Genomic DNA, 24,873 nt, shown 5'->3' with positions numbered 1-24,873 from the left:
GTGTGAAGGTGAGCTCCTCCAGTAGGTAGGTCAAACCAGTGTTTATGTGTGTCCTTTGGGTTTTGTTCACCTTGTACGTATATCATTTATAGTTTGATAGAAGAATTTACTATTCTAAATGTCATCGAAAGCTCAACGAGTCACATTCTGCTATTCAAGGTCTATGCATGCTCTTCATGTTCCACCCATGCTCATTTCAAATGACGCCCTGTCGTGTCATCTCATCCAGAAGGACAACGGTGTGACAGTGTAGTCAGCAGCACACCACGCTACCGGGAGACAGCTACCAGGAGACAGCTACCAAGAGACAGCCACTGAGGTGAAAGAGCTGCTTCCCATTTAGTGAAGTGATTTTGTCCCTTCTCCTGCTAAGGCAAAGAACATGAGATGAAAATGCAGCACAATACAATATGACATTGTTCACCCTCGTCCCCTCCCCAAAGAGCAATTAGGAAAAGTACAAAAGGTTCACAGGATTTTGTACGGTGGTTAATCTGTTTACTAATTGGATGCTGGTTCAATATCTGCTGTGACACAAGAATTTCAAGCATGAAGGAAAATTATAATTTATTTAAAGTTAGGGGCTCCTTTTTTACAAACCATAACATTTTAGACCTGATTGAATTTGAAAGAAAATACCATCAACAAAACCAAAAGAAAAAATGTTGTCTGTGTATGTAGATTTAAATTAACTTAGTGACAAAGACAGGGCATGTCCTATAAGAAAAGAACAGTATATAAACAAAGTCACAAAGAGCAAAACAACAGAGACCTTAAACATGACAAAATATGTACAAAAAAAGTACGTACATGTACAGTAAAAATTGAGATTTGACACCTAATTACAAAATCAAAATTACAATTCATTTAGCTTAAATAAAAATCTAAAGAATTACATGAAGTGAAAAGCTTTTCTATTATTATTTTTACAATGCAATTATTGCATTACACTGATGCTGTCATAATACCCTGCAATGCTGACAGTTTTAGTGTGATGAAACAGTCCTCGGCTATCTTTCTCTCCCCCTCTCTCTCTTTCTCTCCCTCCCCCTCTCTCGTTTGTTGCCAGTCTCTCTCTCTCCTTTGCTTGTCTCAGTTGTCCTTCAGTCCAAAAAGAAAATATTGTTGAACTGTGTTGCACAGAGCCTCTTAACTTCCTCTGTAAAGGGAGAAACATACATGAATTCAGTAACATGAAATTTGATGTTTAGATGAATTCTTCCTTCACAGATTGCCTGTTAAAACATTGAGAACATCTAAATCCCTGACTCATCCATTCTTCACCCAAGTCTCACCGTTCACTTCTATCAGGTTGGCGTTCTTCTGGTTAAGGATGACGTACAGCTCTCTCTGGTCAGACTTCTTCCCCACAACCCAGTAATCCGTCATGGCCTTCACAATGATCTCCTCATCCTCGTCCACCCTGAGGACATGCATGCAGAGGGAGCCATCAGACATGATGCCTAGCCACCACTGAGAGACACTGAATGGGATTATCGTGTGACTACCATCTCATGATTATCACAAAGGGCATGGAGCCCTTTTTTGACTGGGGACGTGCGACTTGGACAGGGGAAACAAGACCTTTTTGTTCCTTCAAAATCACAAGGGCCCAAATCAACTGTTTATAGAACATGGCATGGACAAATGTAACCCATTATCCGACATGAAACATTCAGCTTGGCTCCTTAAGTTTGCTCGGTGTGAACCTGCCTGGCAAAGTCACAGTTGATGTCGCCCAGGATCTTCATGAGGTCTGGATGGACAGAGGTGAGCGACACGCTGGCAGTCTTCCTCATGTGGATGGTGCTCTTCTCCGCCAGGTTCATGTGGTTAAAGTAGATGAACTTGAACTGGGGCTCCTTATCTGGCCTGCACACACACACACACACACACACACACACACACACACACAATCCAGAGGACAGAGTTTTAACCACACATGAATAATTGAGAAAGTGAAGGCAATCGTGTGTGTGTGCGCATTTCAACCCCCTCTCTAAAACGGCATCATGCATCTTCCCTAACCAGCTCCTCCCAGATCTGTCTATTCACAGAATGTTCCCTTGGGCATACCGGCCTGTATAACTTATTAACCACTACCGGTATTCTTACCGTACCTACAGTAGGGATCACTAAAGCTCTGGATTGTAAGTAAGGAGCTGACTTGGGTTACACTCAGATGTGTTTGGAGGGGGCAGAGTTCTCGGTGGGCCTGGAACACGCAGAGGTCTGTGCTAGGATTACCCTGAGCCTAAGGTAACTGATAGGGCTATCGGATGGCAGCAGTGTTCCTGGTGGACATGGTCCGTCGATATAGGACAGTGACGCGCCGTTCTAAGGGAGCTTCCAATGGCTGCTGGTCACAGAGGAGATGGAGAGGGCAAGGGAGAGGAGAGGGACAGAGAGGAGTCATAGATAATGCCTAAAACCACGTTAACCTTCTGTCTGACTGATTAAGACCATGCTATCAAGCTGTAGTAATCTAACCCTGGCTCGGAAACCTTTCCAGGTTTGCATACACAGGCTTCGAGGGCTGTATCGGGTCTATGATGAGCATGACTGGAGTGTAGAGATTAGAACCTGACCCTGATATCCTGCGGTTGACGTTGAACTGTTCACAAATGTCCGAAGCCAGTAGGGTGAGCTGGGGCCCCACGAGCCCATCCAGCTGCTCACAGAAGTCCCTGGTCAGCTCAACAGAGGCTGGGGACGCAGAACACACCAACACAGTCACTTTACAAGTACAGGATGTTCGAGCACATGGCATCTACAACCCAGCCAAAGTTGAAATTAGTGTCTGCCTAAAATATGTGCGTGTGTCAACATATTTAATATATTTGTCTCATGAAGTAAGACAGTTGAATTATATAACCGGACACTCACCGTTGATCATAAAACAAACTGCCGCACTCATAGCCTGTAAAAAAAAGAGAACATCAACATCACTTCAGCATTTGTTAACCAGTACCCTTTACAGACGTTATATAACACATTTAAATATCGTTCAATCAACATCCATCTCATTACCAATGGGAACGCGGATATCATTCAGCTACATATCTCAATGACAGACGGTTGTTTTGACTACCGCACTCACCCCCACCAACCAGAGATCAAATCTCGACAGATTATCTGACCGTCTGCCAAACAAATACCCTGCAGAGGGGACGACCTGTCCCACGTTTTTTTTAAAACATTAAAAAATAAAGCCTCTGTTGCAGTTTACGGTGATTACAACTCTGGATTCTCACGAACACAGCAGTCCTCGCCTCCCATCACCTTGTACACGATCAGGTGCAGCTCCTCGCAACTGTCTGCTGTGTTCACAAAGATTTTGGGAAATCGGAATTTGGCCTCTGGGTCTTTAAGGTTTGCAGGTCCTGTCAGAAACCTGTAGAGCAGGAGGGATAGAGATGAGATGGAAGAAAAATGAAGAAAAGAGAGGCAGCATTATGACATGAATGCTGAAGTTTCCCTCAAGTTTCCTCCCGGCCGTGCCAAATGACGTTGTGTCCTTGGGCAAGGCACTTCACCCTACTTGCCTCTGGGGGAATGTCCCTGTACTTAGTCGCTCTGGATAAGAGTGTCTGCTAAATGATTAAATGTAAGTACAAGTTTAGCTGTTTCGGGTGTGAAGCTTGTACCTGTCAGGAAAGGTATAGTGTTTCGGGCAGATGGTGTTTCATTCCTGACCTTTGCACAAGTCATCCTTGTAAAACCCCACTCCGTGTAATGTGCTCCTCAGTGATGTGAAGTGGATCTGAGCACACTCTGAGACTAAGGTCATGTTCCACTCAAACTCAGGACAATAGAATCACTGTTGCTTTGGTCACAGATGCCAAAGATGCCTCTCTTAAGAAGTATTTGTGTACAGAACAAGCTTGTGTGCATGTTCACTGTTTAATGAACAGTTTTGACTCGACCCTCGAGACCTCAGCTAAGTAATCAGATTGTTCCACAGCCAGACAGTCTGTCAACAGGTCTCTTAGCCAGCCAGCTAACAAGCCAACCAATCCACAAACCAACATGCTAGTAAATAAATCAACCAGTCATGAAGCCAAGCTGCAAGCCATTCAGCTGTACAACAAGGGTTCAAGGTTCAGGGGGTTCCCCCCAGTGAACAGTTTAGAATGCACAACTGTAAAGCTCATTACCATCAGTGGTCTAAAACCACATAGTCATTGACAAACATGAATTGAAACTGGCCTAGCTCTTTTGACATGAGTGTTAGTAGGAGGGAGGGAGCAGGTCGTTTAAGATCTTACCTGCCATAGTGAAGCAGATTTCCTGCCACCTCAGGTCTGAGGGGAGAGTCCCTGCCAGCCAACTGCGAGACAGAGGGAGGGAGGGAAGGAGGGAGGGAACAGAAAAAAGGGATAGACGAGAGAAAAGTTATGCGTTAAATAACTAAACATTGAAAACCACATCTTATACCATACCAAACAGTTGGTCTCAAAGTATCCCTCTTCCATCTCTACCATGTCTCCATTCTTGGGATACACTGTGTTTCTGTGTCTTTGGAGTGTGGGACAGGGAGATGGTGTTACGCGTTCTGGCCTTCCAGAGGGAATGTGTCTATAGGCAATTCAGAAAAGTGGTGTTGCTCACTTCTCTTCCTCCTCCCCCTTTCATCACACTGTTTCAACAATATATGATCCCTTCTCCCTTGCTCCCTGTCTTTATTAGCCCCCCCCCCCCATGTCTCTTTTCCCCTGCATCCTTCCAACCCTCCCTTCGTTCGGATGGGTGCGTCTCCCACTTCTGGCTCCAAGTACCTAGGGAACAGTCAGGTGGTCCCTCGACACCCCACCCCCCACCCCCCACCCCTGCTCCATCACCTTGGTTTAAGGTGTCTGAGCAACGGTGATCAGGTCATTATAAATCCTATCACGAATCCCATCCACTCCCACCTCCATTTGAATATCTACTTCAGTAGTCCCTTCCTCCCTCTCACCTCTGGTTCAGAGTGCCTGGGGAACAGGGATGTAGTCAGGTACTTGTACAGGATTCTCATGTCCTCCTGCTCCAGACCACTCCTGTGAACCAAGACCTCCGTCAAAACACTTTTTGTGGTGTGTGTGTGTTTCTTACAAGACCGTAGCCATGGAGTCAACATTGGGGGGAACACATTAAATGTTTTATGAAAATTTCGTACAGCGTGCGTGGTCGCCTGTCGAAGCATAGCACATTTATATTTTTGTATCAATACATTGGGGGGACATATTGACCAGATTTGAATATTGGGGGGGATCTCTCCCCCTCAATATGTATTATGATTATGGCCTTGGTTTCTTATATTACATCTCCCAATGCTATCAATCCAGCTCCATCCCTTTTTTTTGTTGCGTATCACTGCTTACACACCAAGACCGATTGACACGCAAATTACACGGGCGGGAGACAGGTCAGGTGAAGTAATGCTGGGAACTACACAAAGAGGATTAATCTCTGTATTTAAAGACACCTCTTGTGTTAGACCGCCAAATCCGTCTCCACACACTCCTGTGCAGGATGCAAAAAAAGCACCTGGAGGCTATTATTACATACAAGAGTGTCTGGCAGCATGTTGGGAAGCCTGAAGAAAACCCTTCCTCCCCATTTCCATCCTCCCTCCCTCCATCTGTCCTTCCTCTCTTCCTCCCCTCTCCCTCCCTCTGTCCAGCTTCCTGGTGTCGGTTGTCGGTGCACACAACCGATCTAGAGGAGAACTGTGACTGATGAGCTGAGGCGAGGCATCTAATGTTGCACACCTAAACACACACCTAAACACACACCCACAAACGCACACAACCCCGAGCCGGTCCGTACCAGATGAGCTGGTCATTGTAGAGGAAGGCCGTATATTTGACAAGGCTGAGACTCTCCTCCACCCTGTTTACAAACGACTGGATTTTCAGGTAGGTCATCTTGTCCAGAGGGAAGAAGCTGATGCCCCCAAACACATCCAGGAGGTCACACGACTGCAGGTGCAGAGTCTGCAAATACTGGACATCCAGCAGAATTACACACACACAGTGAGAAGAGGTGTTAGTTTTCCCTGTGCTAATGGTGCAGTTAAACACACCAGACAAAAGGCAGAAAGGACAGCTATAATCTCTTGAAACTCCGGAGTCACCAGACCGAGAGGTGACATTGAACCAGAGACACCTAAACCCTGGGATACCCTGCTGGGCTCTACCTCTGCCTCTCATCCGGAGGAAGGGAGGTCCTTGTTAGCACTAACCCTGGATGTACATTATTTACACATGCCACCTGGGTGGCATGTGTAATGGATCAGACCTTGTTTGAGAAGGGGTTTGTGTTATCTAGTCTCCATGGTAACACATAGCCACAACAGGACACCAGTCTGGCAAAGCAAACAGGATTTAAGAATCCTTTTCCTATCCTTGACGTGACAGATCTCTCGACAAATTAAAAAACTTGTACTTGTTGTTAACTAAGCTTGGCTATTGGATGTTCAGTGTGGATGTTCCTGGAGCCCTTAGACAATATTGACTGACAGGTTCCAGTTGGCTTCTCCATGACTGCTGTGTGTGCACGTTGTCTAGAAGCTTGATAAGACAAACAGAGATGTCCATGAACATGTTTACCCTGTAGAAGAACTTTTCAAGCTTCTGAATGAGTAGTTCCACCCCTCCAGCTTCCATCGCTCGGCCAAATGTGCCATTGAAGAGCTACACCGAGATGGAGAAAGAGAGCTAATCAGTTCATAGGTCTGAACCATGTGCCCCATCCAGTAAAGCACCAGTGCAGTTTATTAAACTGCAGACCCTCCACCCCGGGTCTGGTAACTCCTCCTGCGTTCGATGTTGCATATTTATTTTGCACTCCATCATTAAAATCCAAGTCATCGTATTGAATCCATCAATGATGATTTAGGACAACAGAACTGCAATCTACAGCTCACCTTATACATGCTGTAGCACTGCCTTAACACAGCTCCATAAACAGTGTCCTGGGAAAGAAACGGAAGAATCAAAGCAAACAAAGCAACAAAAACAAATCGACATGAAATGCTGCAGCATGCTAACGCCAGGCCTGTATTGGAGCAGAGTTGCCAAGGCCAGACCTACCAGTATCTCCTCTTCGTGGTATTCTATTGTGGGAGGCTTGCCATCTTTGCTGGGCTTCTCTACCATAGGGTTCCTCACCACCTGGAAACACAGACCCAACCAAGACATGGAAAAAGCCAAACATTAGCAGCATCCAGGATGCATCATTGTGAAAATTATGTCCAGTATCAACCTTGTTTGCAATACTATTTGTATAATTGACCCACAGTGCCAATGTCCTGGACATTGGCAAGCAGTCTAGAATGAAGAACCACCTCCAATCAAGTATCAGGTGTTTAGCTTCAGTTTAATATCCAAGAGATCAGACTTAATACTGGAATGCGTTATTGCCATACCATGACTATCCAGAAGCTGTCTTCTGCCTCAAAGAAAAACTGCCGGTTCTTCTGTGTATGTAGGGATTTGGCTGGCTTTGTGGGACAAAATGTTCTACCAAACACAAAGATAACAGAACAGAGAATTAGGAGAACCAGTAGTAAAAAATGCTGACGTTCCGAATTGCATTCCCCAACGAATTTAAAGAAAAAATTAAACGATCAAAGAAAAGATTGCTTTTCTTCTGTGAATCAATGAACTTGCGATGGAAATTAGGTGTTTACAGAATAGCTGAGCTAAAGAGATCTACCTAGTAAACTGTACAATGGCCTCACAAAGGCCTACGTTTCTTATCTTCTCATTCTTCTCCACCTCACTGGGATGGTAGAACAAGATCTTCTTCTCCTCCTAGACAAGGGGGAGAGAGAGCATCAGTGACAACCTGCTGCAGAACTTCCTTAGCAACAAAGTAAGAGCAATGGAAGGAAGCATGTCTGGTCCTTACACCACATCTACATTATAAGATCTGGGCTATGGTCCAGCGCAAGTGTAAAGTTGGGGACGGAAAGACACACTTACCCCCTGATGCCTTTTTTTTTATCTATATGAGGAAACTGTATGAATTGTTTACAAAAGGCTTGATGACAGTACATTACCCATGGAGAAAGCAAACCTGACAATGTAATTTAGACATTGAGAACATCAAATAATTATATCCGCAAAACAATACTTCCAGCAAACAGTTCATGTTTGCTTTGAAGCGTAGTTAGGCTATATGGCACACAATCCAGCCTCCATCCTATTCTAGACAGGCCTAGACCCAACCCCCTCCTATCCTAGAACAGGTCTCCTCCGTCCCTGCCAACACAGCTTACCTCCCCCTCTCGTGGTCCAAATGTAGGGTTGTAGACGAAGAAGTTGAGTAAAGATGGGGTAAACTGTTTCTCTTGCATTCCTGAAGCCATTCTGGGACTGGAAATGAAGCCACAATCTCAGCCTACCTACAGGGGCCAGTCTGACAATGTCAAATCATCCAATCTCACAGAAGAAAGACAACACACCTGATCATCAGCATTAGTGTAATTGCCGTCTGCACGTTGCTTGTTCCAAAAAGAGCTTGGTGAGCATGCCTTGAGTCTGCAGACAATAGGAAGGAACATAGAAACAGAAATGTAGAATACTATTTACTGTCAGACTACACTACGAGCATCCAGTAGCTGGAACTTTACTAGTTATTTACCGTTCATAGAAAGGTGGGATTTCTCGTATGTCAGAATGCACGTTTGGGTGTAAAGCACCGAGTGAAATGTGGAAACTTTAGCTTCAGCAAGTGAATGGAACTCCGTGTAAAACAAACGAAGTTATCAAGCTGGGCCGACTCTCCACCTAGCACTAACGTAAGCTATTAAGAAACCGGAGGATATGCTTTGTAACAGTGGAACGAGAATCAACTCATTTGACCAGGGAAATAACAAGCCATGTGGGCCACGTAAAGCTAACAATAACAAAGCAATGTAGTTGGTACGCGACTGGCCGACGGCGGTGAATTTATACTAGTACTAGCTAAATGCTATGGAGTACCCCGGTTCAGCCAAAACAGTCCACCAGCATTGCTGAACTTGTGTTTGACCAGTGAGACGCACTCCCACAAACAGTTCGTGACAGTTTCTGACAAAAGACTGCTACTTACCGTATGATGTATTAAGTACACATCTGGACTTCTATTTATTTTTTTATCACAAAAGAAAGAGAAAGTTGTGTTTCCGAGATTAATGGTATAAGCCGTACAAAGCTACTTCCTGATTTTGACAGCATCGCTTGTGTTTCACTCATCCTAGCTCGGGTGGATATGGGCGGTGTGTAGTTCCGTTGGGGAAAGTTTTCGTTGGATTGCCTTGACAAGAGGTTGGTTTTATGATGCGTATTGTGTCGTGTAAATTTATGAAAAGTAAGAGTAGAATATAAAAGGCTCACGAGGCATCACACAACTCTTTCTTGTCTTGACGTTCTTTAATTTACCGTAACTGAGAAGCTGAGCCTGACTGATACATTTAATTAAACGCCTAAAATGCATTAAATCACATGTTTTACGCTGCTGATTTTACACTTAAGGAACTAACACTGACCACAGATGATGTGGTATCAGATTGAGCTATCTTCCCTTGGACATGCAATCCACCTTGATTCAATCACCAGAAACCGGAGAGGTCTACTCTTAACAGTCAGTCAGAGAAGACCTGGATACTGTAACCGTACGGTTGTCTCCTCAATATTGCTTTAAGGGTCACATGACCCAAAGGTTCATAACGAACCATCATTGTGTTTACCCAATTTTACCCAATACAAAAACAATAAATAGCATTTTCTTTTAACCTTTGCAATGTGGGGGGTCTGAGACAGCCCAACGGTTAAAAGAAAATGCTTCACTTTGTTTTTGTATGCGGTAAAGCTGTCGCAATACGAAGGTGGGTCACAATGACTGATGGGTCAGAATGACCCGAAGATAACACAAGGGTTAAATCTTTAACTCTGTCATTATATGGTCTATTTCGGAGAAAAGATTTGAGAGATGCCTATATTCTGAGCATGTGTATTATAGTTAACTGCATGTTTTTTAATGTTTGCAAACTATTTGTAAAATAACCACAAATATGTGTAATTTTCGGAGGGTGCTCTCAATTAAAGTTAAATCTCACATATATTTAATCCCTTCAATATTTTGCTAATGCTTTACAGTTGTTATAAAACTGTCAGATGTAACATTCTCTTAATCTGAAATCTTCCATGTTATTCATGTAATATGTCAACAGGCAGACAATCTCATTACCGTTATATTGTGCTCCATTCCATAAACACACACACACACACACACACACCAACAAGCACAAACATACACACAATGTAGAGCAGGCACAAGGTGTCATTCAATCTGGCCCAGGAGAGAAACAGGTGCCATATACGGTCATGGTTTCACTTTTAACACAGAACAAACACACTGTGGCACCTAATACTGATCTATAACAGAACTATCATTGTCATTTTAGACTGGATCATGTAGCTTACTTTTTCCAATGCTTGTACAGCGCATTGCACTCCAATACTATTTTGCTGAATATTGTACACACTTTTGCTGGCTTTTGCTCTAAACTTGCGATCTATAACTTGTTGCATCATTCTCCACCATGTTGCATTCATATTAAATAAAGATGCAAAGACTGGATAAATCTGATATTTTGTGGAATCCTCTTTGTGGATTGTGCTCTTGGGCAAAAGTGTCACTTCAGGCATCATCACCTACTGTAAGAGAAACTCTACTTCAGTCTGACAACTTAGAACAAGAGTGGAGGTTAAGTTAAAACAAGTTTATTAATTAAATTTATCAGGGTGGTTGTGGGGAGGAAACAAAGGAGGGAGCAACACAGTGACACAGTCTCCTACAACACGACCAAAGGCAAATAAAAGTTAGACTTTTTTTAATAGTCTTTTAATAGACTTTAAAAGACTTTTAATAGTGAATAACTTGGTTCCAAGGACACAAAACTGCCAGGGCAGAGAGAGGGACCACATTGCAGTCCTGACACCAGACATAATGGTGGAATCTGGGGAGAGGGGAGGGTCTGGTTCCTTCTGTGGAGATTGTTAGGTCTCTCAGGACAGGACCATGGTCTGGAATTCTACAAGGGGAACAAACACAAATCAGTTCCAGTAGACAGATGATTCTAACCATTAGAGATCTAATGACCCCTTTACCCGCTACTCTCTATTGGCTAACCACTGGCCATGCATGCATACCTGTACGTGTGTAATTAATACATCCTGCAGAAACATGAAATACAAATGGACTCAAATTATCAGCACACTTAAGCATCATTCAAAACTCCTTACTTACAAAACCTTGTTTGCTGTTTGTTTTATCCTTCAATAGTAGCCAATGCCAACCAGTAAGCCAATGCCCCCCAACCAAGAGTTTTTTGAGGAGAGATTGGAGGTTTAGGCTTATCAGCTTCCAGCAGCAGTATCTGGAGGGAAGACCTATAGATATTCTTTGCCTTGCCAAGGAAACCAGTTCTATATAATCTCATTAGGCTCATTTAGTTGATATCCCATTATGTCACCCATTTTTAAGCATTTTTAAAACTCTCTTCAGCTCTGAATCAGACTCTCTGTCTCTCCTTTATACACACGTTTGTCCCAGTGCCTCCTCACCAACCTCCTCCACATAAAACTAATCCCTGCCTAATCTGACCCCACAAACAGCACTCAGCCATTTATCTATGTTGACAGTTACATCTGTAGAGAGTACAGTATGTTCAAGTACAGCACTTGTGGAATAAACATTCAAAGATCTTGACTTTGAAACTAGTTGTGAAAAATAAGGAATCAGTAATTAAAGATGGGTCACATCAACAAATTAGAAGGGATTTGATTGTGGGTATGCAATATTCTCCCTACTGTGAAAAATCAATGTACTGTTCAACATCTGAAGAACAGTCATCTTACATGATTCAGAGATCTCAAACAGAGGTAGAAAAGAGGGGGGAAGAAAGGTGAGTGAGAGAGAGAAAGAGAGAGAGAGAGAGAGAGAGAGAGAGAGACTGACCCTCTGCTCCGATCATGCCATCATTGTCATCATCAGCCACCGACAGGAGAGACTTGGTCTCCTTCTCAGTCAGGGTCCTTGCCCCTGGCACGAACCGCTGAAGGAAGAACCTGAACACACACACACACACACACACACACACACACACACACACACACACACACACACACACAGGAGAGACGAATAAGAGAAAGATCAACCAATCTAAATTAGGGTAACGTTCACGCTGAATGCTCCAGTACAGTGTGTTCAGCAGCCCATCCTCTGGGGAGGGGTCAGGGACAGACAACAAACACACACATGACCTCATGCAGTAAAGCCAAGGTGATCTTTCTCTCATCCTACACTTCTCTCATCCTACACTTATGCTAAAACTACATGATGCAGAGGGATTATGTAACAAAAACATCAGAATGATTCTCTATCCATGGATTACATAGGGAGCAGGGAGCATGCTTAAAGGGACTCTGTTCTCCCCTTTCTGACGGGGAGCGATCTCTTCGAAGTACGGCAACATTGGGCACGCATGCTGCTGCGTTACTAGGACAGAGGGTGGGAGAGGAGAGAATTCAGGAGGGAGAGTTCCTGAACTAGAGAGGGTGGATGACAGATCAAATGCACACAGAGAGACAGTCCGTGGGACCTTTGCTCCAGTGATGAAGCTGAAGACCATGAAGTTAACGTCACTCACAGCCTCCCCGAAGGGCCATCCTGAAGCAACAGAGGAAACAGATGAGAACGGGGTGGGGGCTGGGTCAAGGTGGGGCAGACTACCAGAGCTGTTTTGACAGCACAGTGTCACATTATTCTTAGAAATATGAGCGCATACTACTTAGAAGAGGTCAGCAAACATGATTGTATGCTGCTAGTGGTGGTCGTATTCCCTTGGGCATCCCTGAAGGACTACATTCATGCATCCATTAATCCATGATGCATCCTTTCATTCATCCTTTGGTATACCCATCCATCTGTCTGTCTTTTGATCCATCAGTCCATCTCTTCGTGCAACATCGGACTAAAGGGAGGATTCTGAACTCTTACTTTAGCTCCGCCTCTTCAATAAAGCCACTATTGTCGTCATCCAGGATGAGGAAGACATCTTTGACTTCCTTTGGGGACTTGGAGCTCAGACCACACAACTGGAAGAACTTCTTATAGCAGAATGAGTCTGGAGCTGGGCCACATACACACACACACACACACACACACACACATATATACGCACCCACACACAAAGAGGTTAGGGTTCACAAGTGGAGTAAGGTCAGGAGCTAAGAAGCATTGGCTGCAGTCCAAACTGATTTCTATACTTGTCACTAACGCTACACACACACACACACACACACATCAGCATGCATGTACACCAGACCTTCTAAAATGCAGTAGTTCTGACACTTTCATATTCTTACGGTATGAATGTCTGGATAATTGGAGAATCTATACTTTCTTTCTCTCTCTTCCTCTGTTGCTCTATTTCTCAACACTTCTCATTTCTCTCTCTCTCTCTCTCTCTCTCTCTCTCTCTCTCTCTCTCTCTCTCTCTCTCTCTCTCTCTCTCTCTCTCTCTCTCTCTCTCTCTCTCTCTCTCTCTCTCTCTCTCTCTCTCTCTCTCTCTCTCTCTCTCTCTCTCTCTCTCCAGAGGGATGTACTGTATCTCAGAGAGCTTGGCCAGAGGAGAGACCTACCTTGGCAGTCCTTAACTGCATTCTCAACAGCCTCCATTGAGAGGATAGAACTGAGTGACATATTAATCCTGAAGGACAGAGAGAAACAACATGTTAAATTACCCCCACACACACACATATTTACATTACATTTAGTCATTTAGCAGACGCTCTTATCCAGAGCGACTTACAGTACAGTAAGTACAGGGACATTCCCCCGAAGCAAGTAGGGTGAAGTGCCTTGCCCAAGGACACAACGTCATTTGGTTTTCACAGCCGGGAATCGAACCAGCAACCTTCTGGTTACAAGCCCGATTCCCTAACCGCTCAGCCATCTGACTCCCATCTGACACACACACATACACACACACACACACACACACAACCACACACACGCAGACCCTCCCCCCCCCCCCCACACACACACACACACACAGAGAGAGGACAGCAGGGTCAGTATGTTATTTCTAACTGCTTCTAAAGTTCATATGAACTTTGGTGTATATGCACCTCCTCTGAAATCTGTATTGTAATTGGAAACGTAATTGCATTACAAATCACAAGAATATGTACAATTTTTTATGCGTTATCTATTGGTCTTTAAAACTACATTACCCGAATTGAAGAGTAATGATTTTTGTCCCTGACAGTTTCAAGAATATTCAGAAATCTTCAGCTACTATTATTCTTTCTCGACAACGATTAATGTGGTGATGTTGAATCGGGAAGATGATGTTATCCCAGTCTGCTTTGGGTTCAGCTGTTCTCTCGCTATTTATCAAATCTATCCTCTGAGAAATATATTGAGCCCCATTCATCGGCAGGAACTATCAATAAACACATTAAAAAAAAACTACCCAGCAGGTATAAGTGACAGCCAGCCGGGACAAATGTGGCCGTACCGGCGCACCTGCCGCACACTACCTGCGCATCTCTGTACATCACCTAAAAGACCTGCACAACTCCACTCACCGCTCTGAAGTTTTCAATTCGTCGAGGTCCAAGGCGGAGGAAGTAAGACTTTGTAGTGACCCGTGACAGCCGATGAGCACTTATATTGACAAGGATCCAACAACGAGCGATGCTTGAGTTACCTGTCCCTGTATCAAATTCTCAAAGCCAGGTCCTTCTTGAATTCCTTACCTAACTAATTAACCGTTACTATTTATATCCGCTGGGCTGACAGTATGGAGATGGGGCACCTGAACCGCCCTTTTTTGTAATGCTGGCATATAAGTGTTTAACGAATCTCTCTCTCTCTCTCTCTCTCTCTCTCTCTCTCTCTCTCTCTCTCTCTCTCTCTCTCTCTCTCTCTCTCTCTCTCTCTCTCTCTCTCTCTCTCTCTCTCTCTCTCTCTCTCTCTCTCTCTCTCTCTCTCTGCCTCTATCTGTGTTTTTTTCCTATCTCTCTAGTTTTCTTTCAAAACAAACACACACACACACACAACATGATTAAGTCGCTAATTCAAACATATTTGTTAAATAAATACATTTATTTTTAGAAAAATTGGAATTGTAAATTATACAAGGCCTTTATTGCGATGTACCAGATTATTGGAGCGGTAAATTCAGCAAAAAGCAAATGCTTTATGGAGATATAAACGGATTAAATGCATGTTTTGCATTTAATTCCAAATTCAAATTCCTTTATCCATTATTCCATCAGAAAGCTACATCGAGCAGATGGAGGCTGATAATCTTCCACTTGTCTAATGTGCAGCACCAGACATATATTGCACTGTCTGCACATCATGGTTCATCATGTAATATATCTCATCTCACCTCCACAGCATACAACTCCAACTACTTCTGTTTCTTGTGAACAGTCTACTGTATCTAGTCAAACAATAGATGATTGTTTGAATAGGTAATATTACCTGAACCCATGAAATTATATTGTATTTAACCTTAAAATCATCATAAAGGGCATATTTGCATGACATAGTAAAACTGTCTATCCTGGACTTTGTACCTTTGAGTGATTTTGATGTGAGCTAAATGCATCTCTGATGGCTGGAGAAAAATTCTGAGAAACCCAGCAGATGTTGCTTGTTAGTTATACAAACAGGAAGTTGTGTGTCAGTTCACGCACATACACAAACAACAAACAATTGTATTCACAATCACACACACACACCTAATCTCCCTTACTCAACAAATAACATCAACCCAAACCACATATGCTGGCTAGCACTGTTCCCCAGGTGAATATACCTGGTCACCAAGGTGACTTACTTTGCATAGCAGGTGGGTTTCAAAACATCTGACATGTACACACAAACACACACACGCTTACACATAAACACTCATGTATACACACACACACACACACACACGCACACACACACACACACACACACACACACACACACACACACACACACACACACACACACACACACACAACATGCAGCATCTCTGATGACTCCAGTCAACACTCAGAGAGGCAGGTAATTTTTGGGTAATGAGCATCAAGGGAATCCATCTCATTATTCTAGACCCCTATCCACTTTATGTCCCTTCTATCCCCCCACAGCCCAAAGACCCACACACACATACCTACAAACTGAGCATTTGTGTCCCCTGAAAGTGCTTTTTTGGCAGTGGGTGCATTTGAGATTGTTTGTATTTACATTTAAGGATAAATATAAATATAGTATTTACAATATATTGACTGTATCAACTATTTGAGATTGGTTAACGTTGCATGGTTGGTGAGTTGTTTTTATTTCAATGGTTGGTGGCAAAACCAACCCTGGTTTAACTCCCTCTGGTGGGCAACATGTCGTTCCTGCATTTTACTTTTTCATTTCTTTTTGTGAATTTCCTTTTCCTGACCACCTTCATAGCTGGAGCTTTGTTCACTGTGAGGATGGAGTATTTACTTTAACTACTTAATTGCAGCAGCCCGTTAACTGACAGCCGTCAGCTTCACATTCAAACTAGACCTAGGTCACCATCTAGTGATATTAGAATGTAATTGCAGCATCAGGAATGAAAAGACAGAGACATACTACTGAAAAAGAAAGTTTATTCTTTTCTTATCATCCGTCCATATCCAGAAAAGTGCATAATTGATCTGAAAATATCAGCAAAACTCATGGAACTAGGACAGAGGAGTGACACAGCCATAGGTTTAAATTAATCACCGTGACAGGAAGGCATTCTGTGGACAAGGCAAAGGACATGTGTATAAAAGTGTTGATTTGAAGACAGAGGGGCTGGGATCAGGAAGTTCATATTTATGACTTGACCAGGGCAGCAAACTCTGTAAAAGACACAGACAGATGTAATCCAAGAGAATGAACCTATTCTGAATTTAAATGTTCCTACTCGCAATCCTGAGAAGACTAGACTCAAATGATCAGCTTGTGCAATACAGTGGGGTTAAGCAAGTAAAGATATTTAGCATATCTTTATCACCATATCTCAATGTCATTGATTGATGAATATCTACTCACCGTCCAATCCGATCATGCCGTCACCATCAGCGTCTCCGGCTTTGAGGAAAGCCTTGGTCTCGGCATCTGTCAGGGCTCTGGCTCCAGCAGAGAACACCTGCAGGAACAGCCTGGATGGATACCAAACCAGACAGGAAGGTCAGTGAGGGTTCACAGTATGGTTGAGGTGGCTTGAGCGGGATGTTCTTTTTGCTTAATCAAGACATCAAGAAAGAGTAATGTATGCTGCATGCTCTGAGACTGTAAAGTGTCTCATCTCAGACGCGTACTTGAGCTCCGCCTCCTCAATGAAGCCACTCTTGTCCTGGTCAATAACGAAGAAAGCCTTCTTCACCTCCTCAGTGGACTTGCCGGACAGGCCAACCTTGGCAAAGAAATCCTTGTACTTGAAGGAGTCAGCATCTGCGGAGAGAAAATAGAAAAGCAGCGTGTCATCATGGGAATCAAAAGTCAGCTTGACCATACTTTTAATAAGACTTGTCTTCTTGCACAAAACATTTTTGATGTTGGATTAACATTAACAAATAATTGTGCCAAGTGGCACCACACAGCTGTGCTAAAGTCATTTAAAGGACACTTGGTAAGGTACTAGTGCACAACGACCTTCAAGGAAAACCAAAAAGCATTCTTTGATTCCTGCAAGCCCAAGTAGTAGTATTTATGTAGCATTAAATGATTATGAGAAGTTGCAATTCACTTTCCATGTTTTAGTAAGACAAGTAAGAAGACAGACACAAAGTGAGAGAGAGGGTCAGAGATTGGGAATGAGAAAGTTGGAGGCAAGGCAAGGAAACGAGGGAGACAAAGATTTAGAAGAAACCAAAAGAAAAGAGAGACAAAGAGAAAAAAAGCGATAAGATATCCATCTATGATTGGTTACCTTTGCAGGCTGCGAGGGCTGCAGTGATGTCAGCGTCTTTCAGAACACCGGCGAATGCCATCGTTTGCTGTATCAGAGGAAGAGGAAGAAGAGAAAGAGTGAGAGAGGAAAAGAATGGAGAAAATAAAAGGGAGAGTAGAAAAGACGAGGGAAAGAGAGAGAGAACAAGAGGGAGACTTCCAGTTAATTATGGTGTTAAGGTTATTCTAAAGTTCAAAGCCATGCATGAGATCTCTGAGTCCCGCCTTTTAATAGCTCATTCTAACATGATATGTTGGCCCTGCACTTTCTGAGTCTTGAGGTGAACCATTACATCACAGCAATAATGCTGAGTAGCGTTAACTTAATCATAACAGTTGTTAAAACGGACAGCCATGGATGCACTGTATTTCTGAGTCCTTCCATCAGTCAGCCTCAAATTGGTGTATGTTCACACAAATGATCAGAAATTGTAGTCCACTTCTCAAAAGCCCAGACTTCCAGTGCACAATTCAGGAACTCCTGTGTTGTCATGAATTTGGTTCAATTCCTCCCATATGATTCCATGCTTAGTCCAAAGAAAAGAGCATTGAGTCTGAATCTGGCCTTGAACAAACTTTCCCCATTGTTCTGTTCCCATTGCAACGCTGGAAAGACTCGGAGAGTGCTGCGTGCCTGTCAGAGGCTCGACTCTGCTGTAAATGACTCACCTCAGGTTTATCTCCAAGATAAGACTCGAGTGGATTCGCTAAGATGATTTCGTCAACTGCAGTGAAGCTGTGTCCGTAAGCCCCACGACCTTTTATACGTCCACTCACACGAAATCTGAAGCAGATGTAACAGACACCGCATGCAAAGCAGTTGGTTAAAATGTGTCCAGTAGTCAGACCCGTTCTATTTATATGTACATAAATAAAGATGCTTAAAAGGTACGTGTAGGCCTTTGCAAAAGTGTTTAATATTCTATTGGGCTAATAATAATCTTACACGATGGGATGAAATAGGCACCATAGATTTGGACCGTGTGAACTGACCACTCACAACTTCAATCACTCACACGTTAATAGGCTATTTACAAACTTCCATTCTTTTTTTAAATACAATGTCAGTGTTTTTTTTCTTGCAGAGGCAACACAGATTTCAGAAATGGTTGATTTTGTGCTTATAAATTTGACCGTATTTTTACAATAGGCTACTTCATTTCACAGTAAGTTGGCTTAGTTTGGCAAATGTTAAAAGTATTTTGCATGCGTAAAAATGTTGAATAAATTGATACGCATAGCCTAATTGCCATAAATAAATTGACTATGGTTGTTGCTATAGATTGCTGTTTTGCAATATTGAAAGAACTACAAAATCATTGTCAAATTAATGTATTTAGACAAAATTTGTGTGGACAATTTGAGCCTTGCTTTTGCATGCTAAACTAAGAATATGTAATTCTTGCCATCCTGAAGAGACTAAACACAAGATAAGATCTGTTAGTTTTTTTGTCATATATGTTTTGTTCTGTCCCACCAAACCATGCAGCCATCAAGATGTGTGCTGGTGGTGGTGTTTTGGGTTGGTCAATGGTCAGACTGTTTTAATCTGAAAGACCATCGCTTAATGTTTGTTTAAGAACAGCTTGGTTTTTTTACTCATTCAAACCTCCCCTCATTGTGGCTGAGAGGAGACTAGTAGAAAGTCAGGAAAGTACTGGAACAGGAAAGGCAATTCCTCCATCAGAACTTAAACATCCAAATACAAAACCCATCCTTTTGTTCTCTCCTTCATGTCTTCAGTGGTGCTTCTGTTTCGTTAACAGGTTATGTTATGTAATGCTGTACATTATATGTATTGGGGTATTCATATTTTGGTAGAATTTGCAGTGTATGCATATTCAGTGCTTGCGAATGTAGTGTATGTTTATAAGCCTATATGAATATCTATAATGAAAAACGTTTTTGAGAATTAATATAGTTGGTTACTTTTTTTTTGTATTTCATGCGGTTGTTTTGTCTGTAAGTGTCTGATCTGTTGATAGTTTGTGTGGACTCTGGGAAATGTAGTTTATATTCTGCATCAGATAATGAGGACCCTAATACAATCCTAATCCTCATGTCTGTCTGGAGGTCTGCAGGGAACCTCATCAGATGAAAAGAGGCAGCAGGGGGCAGTGTTGAGATGCACCTGTTGGTATTTGTAGTCTGCATCAGTAATAAACTTCCTTAAAACCACCTGAGTGCATACTGAACATTGAATGCATTGTTGATGCATGTGCTTATTTACTTCATCAACACATATCCGACTGTGTGATGATGGTGAAAGCAACACCACCTTTTCAGACATAGCCAGCCCTGGTTCAGAGGCACATGCCTCTCTGGAGATGCCACTCATCTTGTGTCTGACTCCCAACTTCGTTATCTCCTCATTTGACCCTGGCCCCTTTGACCTCCTGAACCAGTTAATCCCCCACAGCACACAGGAAGTGGAAACTGAATGCCTTAAAGTTGGACCAGTTGTATTTGTGACATGATATCCTCCATCAGGACAGTCATAATATATGTTTCAGTCAAAATATTTCATGAGGTGCTAGGAGAGCCAGATCGCATCCAGAGGTGGTCACGTTAGGTCTGTAAACTCAGGAGACTCCGTGGACCAGGTTAGGATTTCCACAAGATGCAGTGGTAGTATATCTATTGCTGATTATATTCCACTTATGGCGTGTACATTACCAATGTGGTAGACAAGACATCTGGTTCTCAATCTAGATTTAGGGCCTCTCACTACCTTCTCTAACACAGTTATAAATGTGTAAACCTCTTCTCATGTACATTGTGTATGGTCAATAAAGTTCTGTAATTGATCATACTGATCTTATTTCTTCACTTCAGTCTCACACCCCTCAAAATAGAACTGACCCATATTATATGTCGCTCTGCCTGTGGTTGTGGCCAGCTCACTGACAGGGGAGGTTGTTTATAAATGTGCCTCATTGACAAGACCCTTGTAACTAGGGAGCTCTGAAACTTGAATCTTGCTGCTAGGCCTCCTGCCCCTACCTCTACTCCTATGCCCTAAGCTCCTCCCCCTACCCATGCCTCAGCTCCAAGTCCTGGCTCACTCCTACCCCCTTAGGATTAGCATGGTCTTCTCAGTGTGTAGTATTGACTTATTTTGTGTACTTTAAAAATGTTTTTCTTTCTTGCTGTGGTTAAGTTGGGTTACTAAGACCAAGACAAAAGTATTTCCAAATGTGAATTTATTTCATTTTCAAAAAGTGCAATGGTGTTGATGGTAAGATTTTGCACACTGTCTGAATGTGAACATAAAACGTATTTACAAAACATGAATAGTAAACACGCTTTGGGGGTGTAGGGGTTACATCAGTCAAAACAGTCTGCGGCGACATTCATAAATAAAATGAATATAAAAAAGATACAGCAGGCAAGGCCAGGACATCCTCAACAGCACAATGGTGGTTTCATGACAAGAGGGCTGATGAGAGCTTATGCTTTCACCAGGGCAGCGAACTCTGTGGGCAGGAAGGGACAAGAAAGGGAATGTCACTATTTTGGGATCAAAAAGCTTTTTACCCATTATCATGTTCACATTTGACTGAATGGAGTTTTTAATTATTGCTTTGTTTCTCAATGGCTAGCACACTAAATGTATGGTACATTTGAGGTACCTAAACCATATTTTTATACTAGACTGAACCAATACAACAATCAAAAAGTGCAAAAAGTCCAATATAAAACCTGTATTTACAGTCCTTCATATAAAAAAGGTAGATAGGCTTCAATAAGCTAGCAGGCCAAGCTGATGCAGACTCATGCTTGTATAGGAAGGCAGAAGACTGGAAAGTGTTTGCTGTGATCGGGCACTTACCATCAACTCCGATCATGCCATCACCATCAGCATCTCCGGCCGCGAGGAAAGCCTTGGTCTCGGCATCTGTCAGGGCTCTGGCTCCAGCAGAGAACACCTGCAGGAACAGCCTGGAACACATGGGAGAACAGGTCAGGTCAGGAGGTGGAGTGAAGAGGCAGATATCCAAAGTAGTAAAGTAGAAGTCAGTACCTCAAAGTATTATCTTGGACTTAATTTATAGGTTTCTATTTGTAATAGGCCATATGGATAAAGTTCTGATTTCACTCAGAAATATTCCCAAAGAAAGTATACATTTATTTTCCTGTCAAAAGCATTTACAGTTTCAGAGTTCATAATTGTCCTTCATTAGTCCAGAGGGTAACAAGGATGAATTTTCTCTCAAGGTTTGGATGGATCATCCAAATAGTAGTGTCATATGTGAGTTAAAGTAATGTTACTGAAGTGTCCATCAAGCAAATCACATAGTATATACAGATTTTAATGTCTCTTCTGTTGGTGTAAAGAACATGTAAAGAACATGAGACTACAGTAAAGAATGTTCTGTTAATATGGATTCTGTTAGTGTGGTAAAGCGTGGCCAGAGGAGGGTACATCACTTTACCCTAGAGCATCTATATGTTGAGTCATGTAGAGTGTAAAATATGTTTTTAGAATGTTAAGTATGTTTTGAGAATGTTACGTATGCTCCAAGAGCGTAAAGTATGTTTTAAGAGTGTAAGGGTGGTTCAAAGAGTGTTAAGCATCATATGAGAAGCCCCTCAGGTAAGTAGTGAGATTATAAAGTTTGCTATGAGACTAGTATAAAGTATGCTCTGAGAGTGTAAAGTATAAGGCTTACTTGAGCTCATCCTCCTCAATGAAGCCACTCTTGTCCTGGTCAATGACGAAGAAAGCCTTCTTCACCTCATCAGAGGACTTGGCGGACAGGCCGACCTTGGCGAAGAACTCCTTGTACTTGAAGGAGTCAGCAGCTGAGACAGAGGATAGAGACCATGTTTCAAGCCTCAGCATCTCTGATTCAGCTCATTTAGTTATTTTGAGGCCTTGTATTTCATCATGTAATAATAACAAATTGATTTCTTCAAATGTTCTGGTAAGGTTGTTGTGAAGCCTAAGCTTTACGTCATCTTGACAAGTTAAGGTGGAGGATGGTACATGCTTTCAATCCCCTGTGCTCATTAGACCTCGAGACAGTTTCGATTTCTCCTGTCATTGAAATGAAAAGGTGTGCATTTGTAGGGATGTTGTGTTGCAGTGTTTGACCAGGGTGAAGCAGAAGCACACCTGCGCAATCCTTGAGTGCTGCTGCGACATCTGCGTCCTTAAGGATTCCAGCGAATGCCATTTTGATTAGTTCTAAGAGAAAGAGAGAAACACAGCCTTTTAACATGATTCACATTTTGAAAGAGGAGCTATTTAACATTCCATCGAAATCATAACATTACAACACAATCATTTCCGTCTGCATGAACCGATGCGTTTTTCCTATAACAAGTATTTGTTACAATTTCACGTGAATGATACATTTTGGTAATGTGGTAGCAGTCCTGCATGGTGATATACTGAGGAGGCCTCGGCCTTGCTAGCTGAGACCCTTCCAATTCGCCCTTTGCCCTGCTCGCTGCAGTTACTACTTTGCAGCTCTAGGCTACACTTCACTTTTAAATGAGAACAACTCATCTTTCATTAAGGATGAACATATTTTAGTTTAATTCAGTGATACTAAAACGTCATGCTATTCAATTGTTCAAAGCATCCCCAGATGTTTTGAAAATACTCGGCCATTCAACTCTTGTTTAGATTCCAATGTTCCTTGGTAGGGCTGAGGTCCATTAGGCATTACACTTTGCCTCGCTTTGCAGTTCCATTTTGCTTTTAAACTCCAAATGAAATCCATATGTAAGTTTCCAATCTTCATTTTGTTTTTCAGTGTACTCCGTGGTGAAAAAAGAAAAGAAAATCTTCGCTTTGAGAAACTTCAAAGCGTGCAGCGCAAAATCTGTGTGAAATAGCCTCAGTCCAGTTGATGAGGATGGAGGGAACGTGAACTCACCTTGGGTGTACCGTAGTGGCTTGAGGAGGCTGCTGTGTATCTCAGTTGAGGGCCGGATGGAGCAAATGTCTCTCTACTCTCTCAATTTATACCCTCGGCGTACAAGGTGTAACATACACCCTCTGCTTAGGGTTCGTTTTTTAGAAAAATGTGTCTAGTGGTCAAATAGCGCTATTTTTATCCTCTCCACCACGGAAGCTGTCCTTGTGTGAAACGCAAGAGGGGCATTTTTGGGTGCCTCACTACCCTACTCATGGGTTGCATGTTAAAATGCCTGCAATGCTTATTCTCAGTAATATGACCCTTCTGATAGGTAATGTATATCGTGTAGGGACCTAAGGGACATTAATCAGAGACGTCCATAGACAATTAAATAAGGACACACATTATATAGAACACATTTCATCATATTTACATTAATGAATTAATAATGTGCTTCATCAATTGATAATAACTGTGTCTCTATCTGTGTCTCTCTTGTTAAGGTTGCTGTCAATTTCCACATGAACTCCTCCATATGTTAATGTTTCTGTCCAAGTCATTGGAGTAGAAATGCTCTATTAATTCATACAGATGTGAATTAAAAGTTAATTGACGTCATATAAACCTACACATTTTTGTTGCAGAGGTGATTTTTAAACACCCCCTCACCCACCCATCACACACACAGTCTATGACTTGAAATTCCCCAGACATTTTGACCCATTTCAAAACAACATTTTAAGAAGTCTTGTTGATGAAACCATAAACCCTGTAAGTTGACAGTTGAAAGTCTGCAATTAAACTAGAGCACCCAGCCCTGTATGTCGGCCATTGCTTCATATCTCATCATGAGAGGAAAATGTCTTTTCCCAGGATGATATACGGCTGTTGGAGCCACTTGAGAGGAAGATTGACTTCTGCTGACTGCCCTGTTCTCTCTCTGCTGGTCCTATCTGCCCCATAACACCCTACGAACATGCTTCTACAC

The 24,873-nt window shown here is 42.5% G+C and overlaps 4 protein-coding genes across 5 annotated transcripts; all 4 read right to left on the bottom strand.

The window, feature by feature from the left end:
• Positions 1-550: 550 nt before the first annotated feature.
• ccz1 (CCZ1 homolog, vacuolar protein trafficking and biogenesis associated) lies at positions 551-9,241 on the bottom strand. 2 transcript variants are annotated; one of them, XM_062475228.1, is made up of 17 exons: positions 9,082-9,241; positions 8,453-8,528; positions 8,267-8,363; positions 7,702-7,799; positions 7,412-7,505; positions 7,077-7,157; positions 6,911-6,958; positions 6,594-6,677; positions 5,812-5,987; positions 4,958-5,039; positions 4,269-4,330; positions 3,283-3,394; positions 2,887-2,920; positions 2,589-2,706; positions 1,714-1,872; positions 1,296-1,423; positions 551-1,159 (listed from the first exon to the last, which is right to left on the bottom strand). In XM_062475228.1, the coding sequence occupies exons 2-17, from the start codon at positions 8,464-8,466 to the stop codon at positions 1,104-1,106; spliced, it is 1,443 nt and encodes a 480-aa protein (XP_062331212.1). In that variant the 5' UTR covers positions 8,467-8,528; positions 9,082-9,241; the 3' UTR covers positions 551-1,103. The 2 variants fall into 2 exon arrangements, with proteins under 2 accessions (XP_062331212.1, XP_062331213.1); XM_062475229.1 differs by lacking the exon at positions 8,453-8,528 and having other exon boundaries at positions 8,267-8,406.
• Positions 9,242-10,897: 1,656 nt separating this feature from the next.
• pvalb9 (parvalbumin 9) lies at positions 10,898-14,878 on the bottom strand. The gene is made up of 5 exons (XM_062474902.1): positions 14,628-14,878; positions 13,677-13,744; positions 13,033-13,165; positions 11,992-12,101; positions 10,898-11,065 (listed from the first exon to the last, which is right to left on the bottom strand). The coding sequence occupies exons 2-5, from the start codon at positions 13,735-13,737 to the stop codon at positions 11,040-11,042; spliced, it is 330 nt and encodes a 109-aa protein (XP_062330886.1). The 5' UTR covers positions 13,738-13,744; positions 14,628-14,878; the 3' UTR covers positions 10,898-11,039.
• A 1,790-nt stretch (positions 14,879-16,668) lies between these two features.
• Positions 16,669-18,839, bottom strand: LOC134031068 (parvalbumin beta 3-like). Its single transcript, XM_062474547.1, has 5 exons — positions 18,685-18,839; positions 17,996-18,062; positions 17,385-17,517; positions 17,116-17,225; positions 16,669-16,922 (listed from the first exon to the last, which is right to left on the bottom strand). The coding sequence occupies exons 2-5, from the start codon at positions 18,054-18,056 to the stop codon at positions 16,897-16,899; spliced, it is 330 nt and encodes a 109-aa protein (XP_062330531.1). The 5' UTR covers positions 18,057-18,062; positions 18,685-18,839; the 3' UTR covers positions 16,669-16,896.
• A 2,364-nt stretch (positions 18,840-21,203) lies between these two features.
• LOC134031066 (parvalbumin-2) lies at positions 21,204-24,028 on the bottom strand. The gene is made up of 5 exons (XM_062474546.1): positions 23,904-24,028; positions 23,135-23,206; positions 22,689-22,821; positions 21,848-21,957; positions 21,204-21,491 (listed from the first exon to the last, which is right to left on the bottom strand). The coding sequence occupies exons 2-5, from the start codon at positions 23,193-23,195 to the stop codon at positions 21,466-21,468; spliced, it is 330 nt and encodes a 109-aa protein (XP_062330530.1). The 5' UTR covers positions 23,196-23,206; positions 23,904-24,028; the 3' UTR covers positions 21,204-21,465.
• Positions 24,029-24,873: the final 845 nt, after the last annotated feature.

The sequence above is a fragment of the Osmerus eperlanus genome, chromosome 12 (genome assembly GCF_963692335.1).
Source record: "Osmerus eperlanus chromosome 12, fOsmEpe2.1, whole genome shotgun sequence".
Lineage (NCBI taxonomy): Eukaryota > Metazoa > Chordata > Actinopteri > Osmeriformes > Osmeridae > Osmerus > Osmerus eperlanus.
Note: the sequence above shows the minus strand (reverse complement) of the source record. Positions and strands in the feature narration are given on the sequence as shown.

Excerpts from the sequence above, each read along its gene's own strand:
- pvalb9 (XM_062474902.1), bottom strand. The coding sequence starts at position 13,737 with ATGTCACTCAGTTCTATCCTCTCAATGGAGGCTGTTGAGAATGCAGTT. Across the intron at positions 13,166-13,676 it reads TGCAGTTAAGGACTGCCAAG|CTCCAGACTCATTCTGCTAT; the intron begins GTAGGTCTCTCC and ends TATGTGGCCCAG. Across the intron at positions 12,102-13,032 it reads ATTGAAGAGGCGGAGCTAAA|GTTCTTCCTTCAGCGGTTCG; the intron begins GTAAGAGTTCAG and ends GTGTGTGTTCAG.
- ccz1 (XM_062475228.1), bottom strand. Across the intron at positions 2,921-3,282 it reads TGCACCTGATCGTGTACAAG|GCTATGAGTGCGGCAGTTTG; the intron begins GTGATGGGAGGC and ends TTTTTTTTACAG. Across the intron at positions 2,707-2,886 it reads AGTTTGTTTTATGATCAACG|CCTCTGTTGAGCTGACCAGG; the intron begins GTGAGTGTCCGG and ends CTGCGTCCCCAG.
- LOC134031066 (XM_062474546.1), bottom strand. The coding sequence starts at position 23,195 with ATGGCATTCGCTGGAATCCTTAAGGACGCAGATGTCGCAGCAGCACTC. Across the intron at positions 22,822-23,134 it reads AGCACTCAAGGATTGCGCAG|CTGCTGACTCCTTCAAGTAC; the intron begins GTGTGCTTCTGC and ends CCTCTGTCTCAG. Across the intron at positions 21,492-21,847 it reads TGGCATGATCGGAGTTGATG|AGTTCGCTGCCCTGGTGAAA; the intron begins GTAAGTGCCCGA and ends TCCTGCCCACAG.
- LOC134031068 (XM_062474547.1), bottom strand. The coding sequence starts at position 18,056 with ATGGCATTCGCCGGTGTTCTGAAAGACGCTGACATCACTGCAGCCCTC. Across the intron at positions 17,518-17,995 it reads AGCCCTCGCAGCCTGCAAAG|ATGCTGACTCCTTCAAGTAC; the intron begins GTAACCAATCAT and ends TTCTCTCCGCAG. Across the intron at positions 16,923-17,115 it reads CGGCATGATCGGATTGGACG|AGTTTGCTGCCCTGGTCAAG; the intron begins GTGAGTAGATAT and ends TGTCTTTTACAG.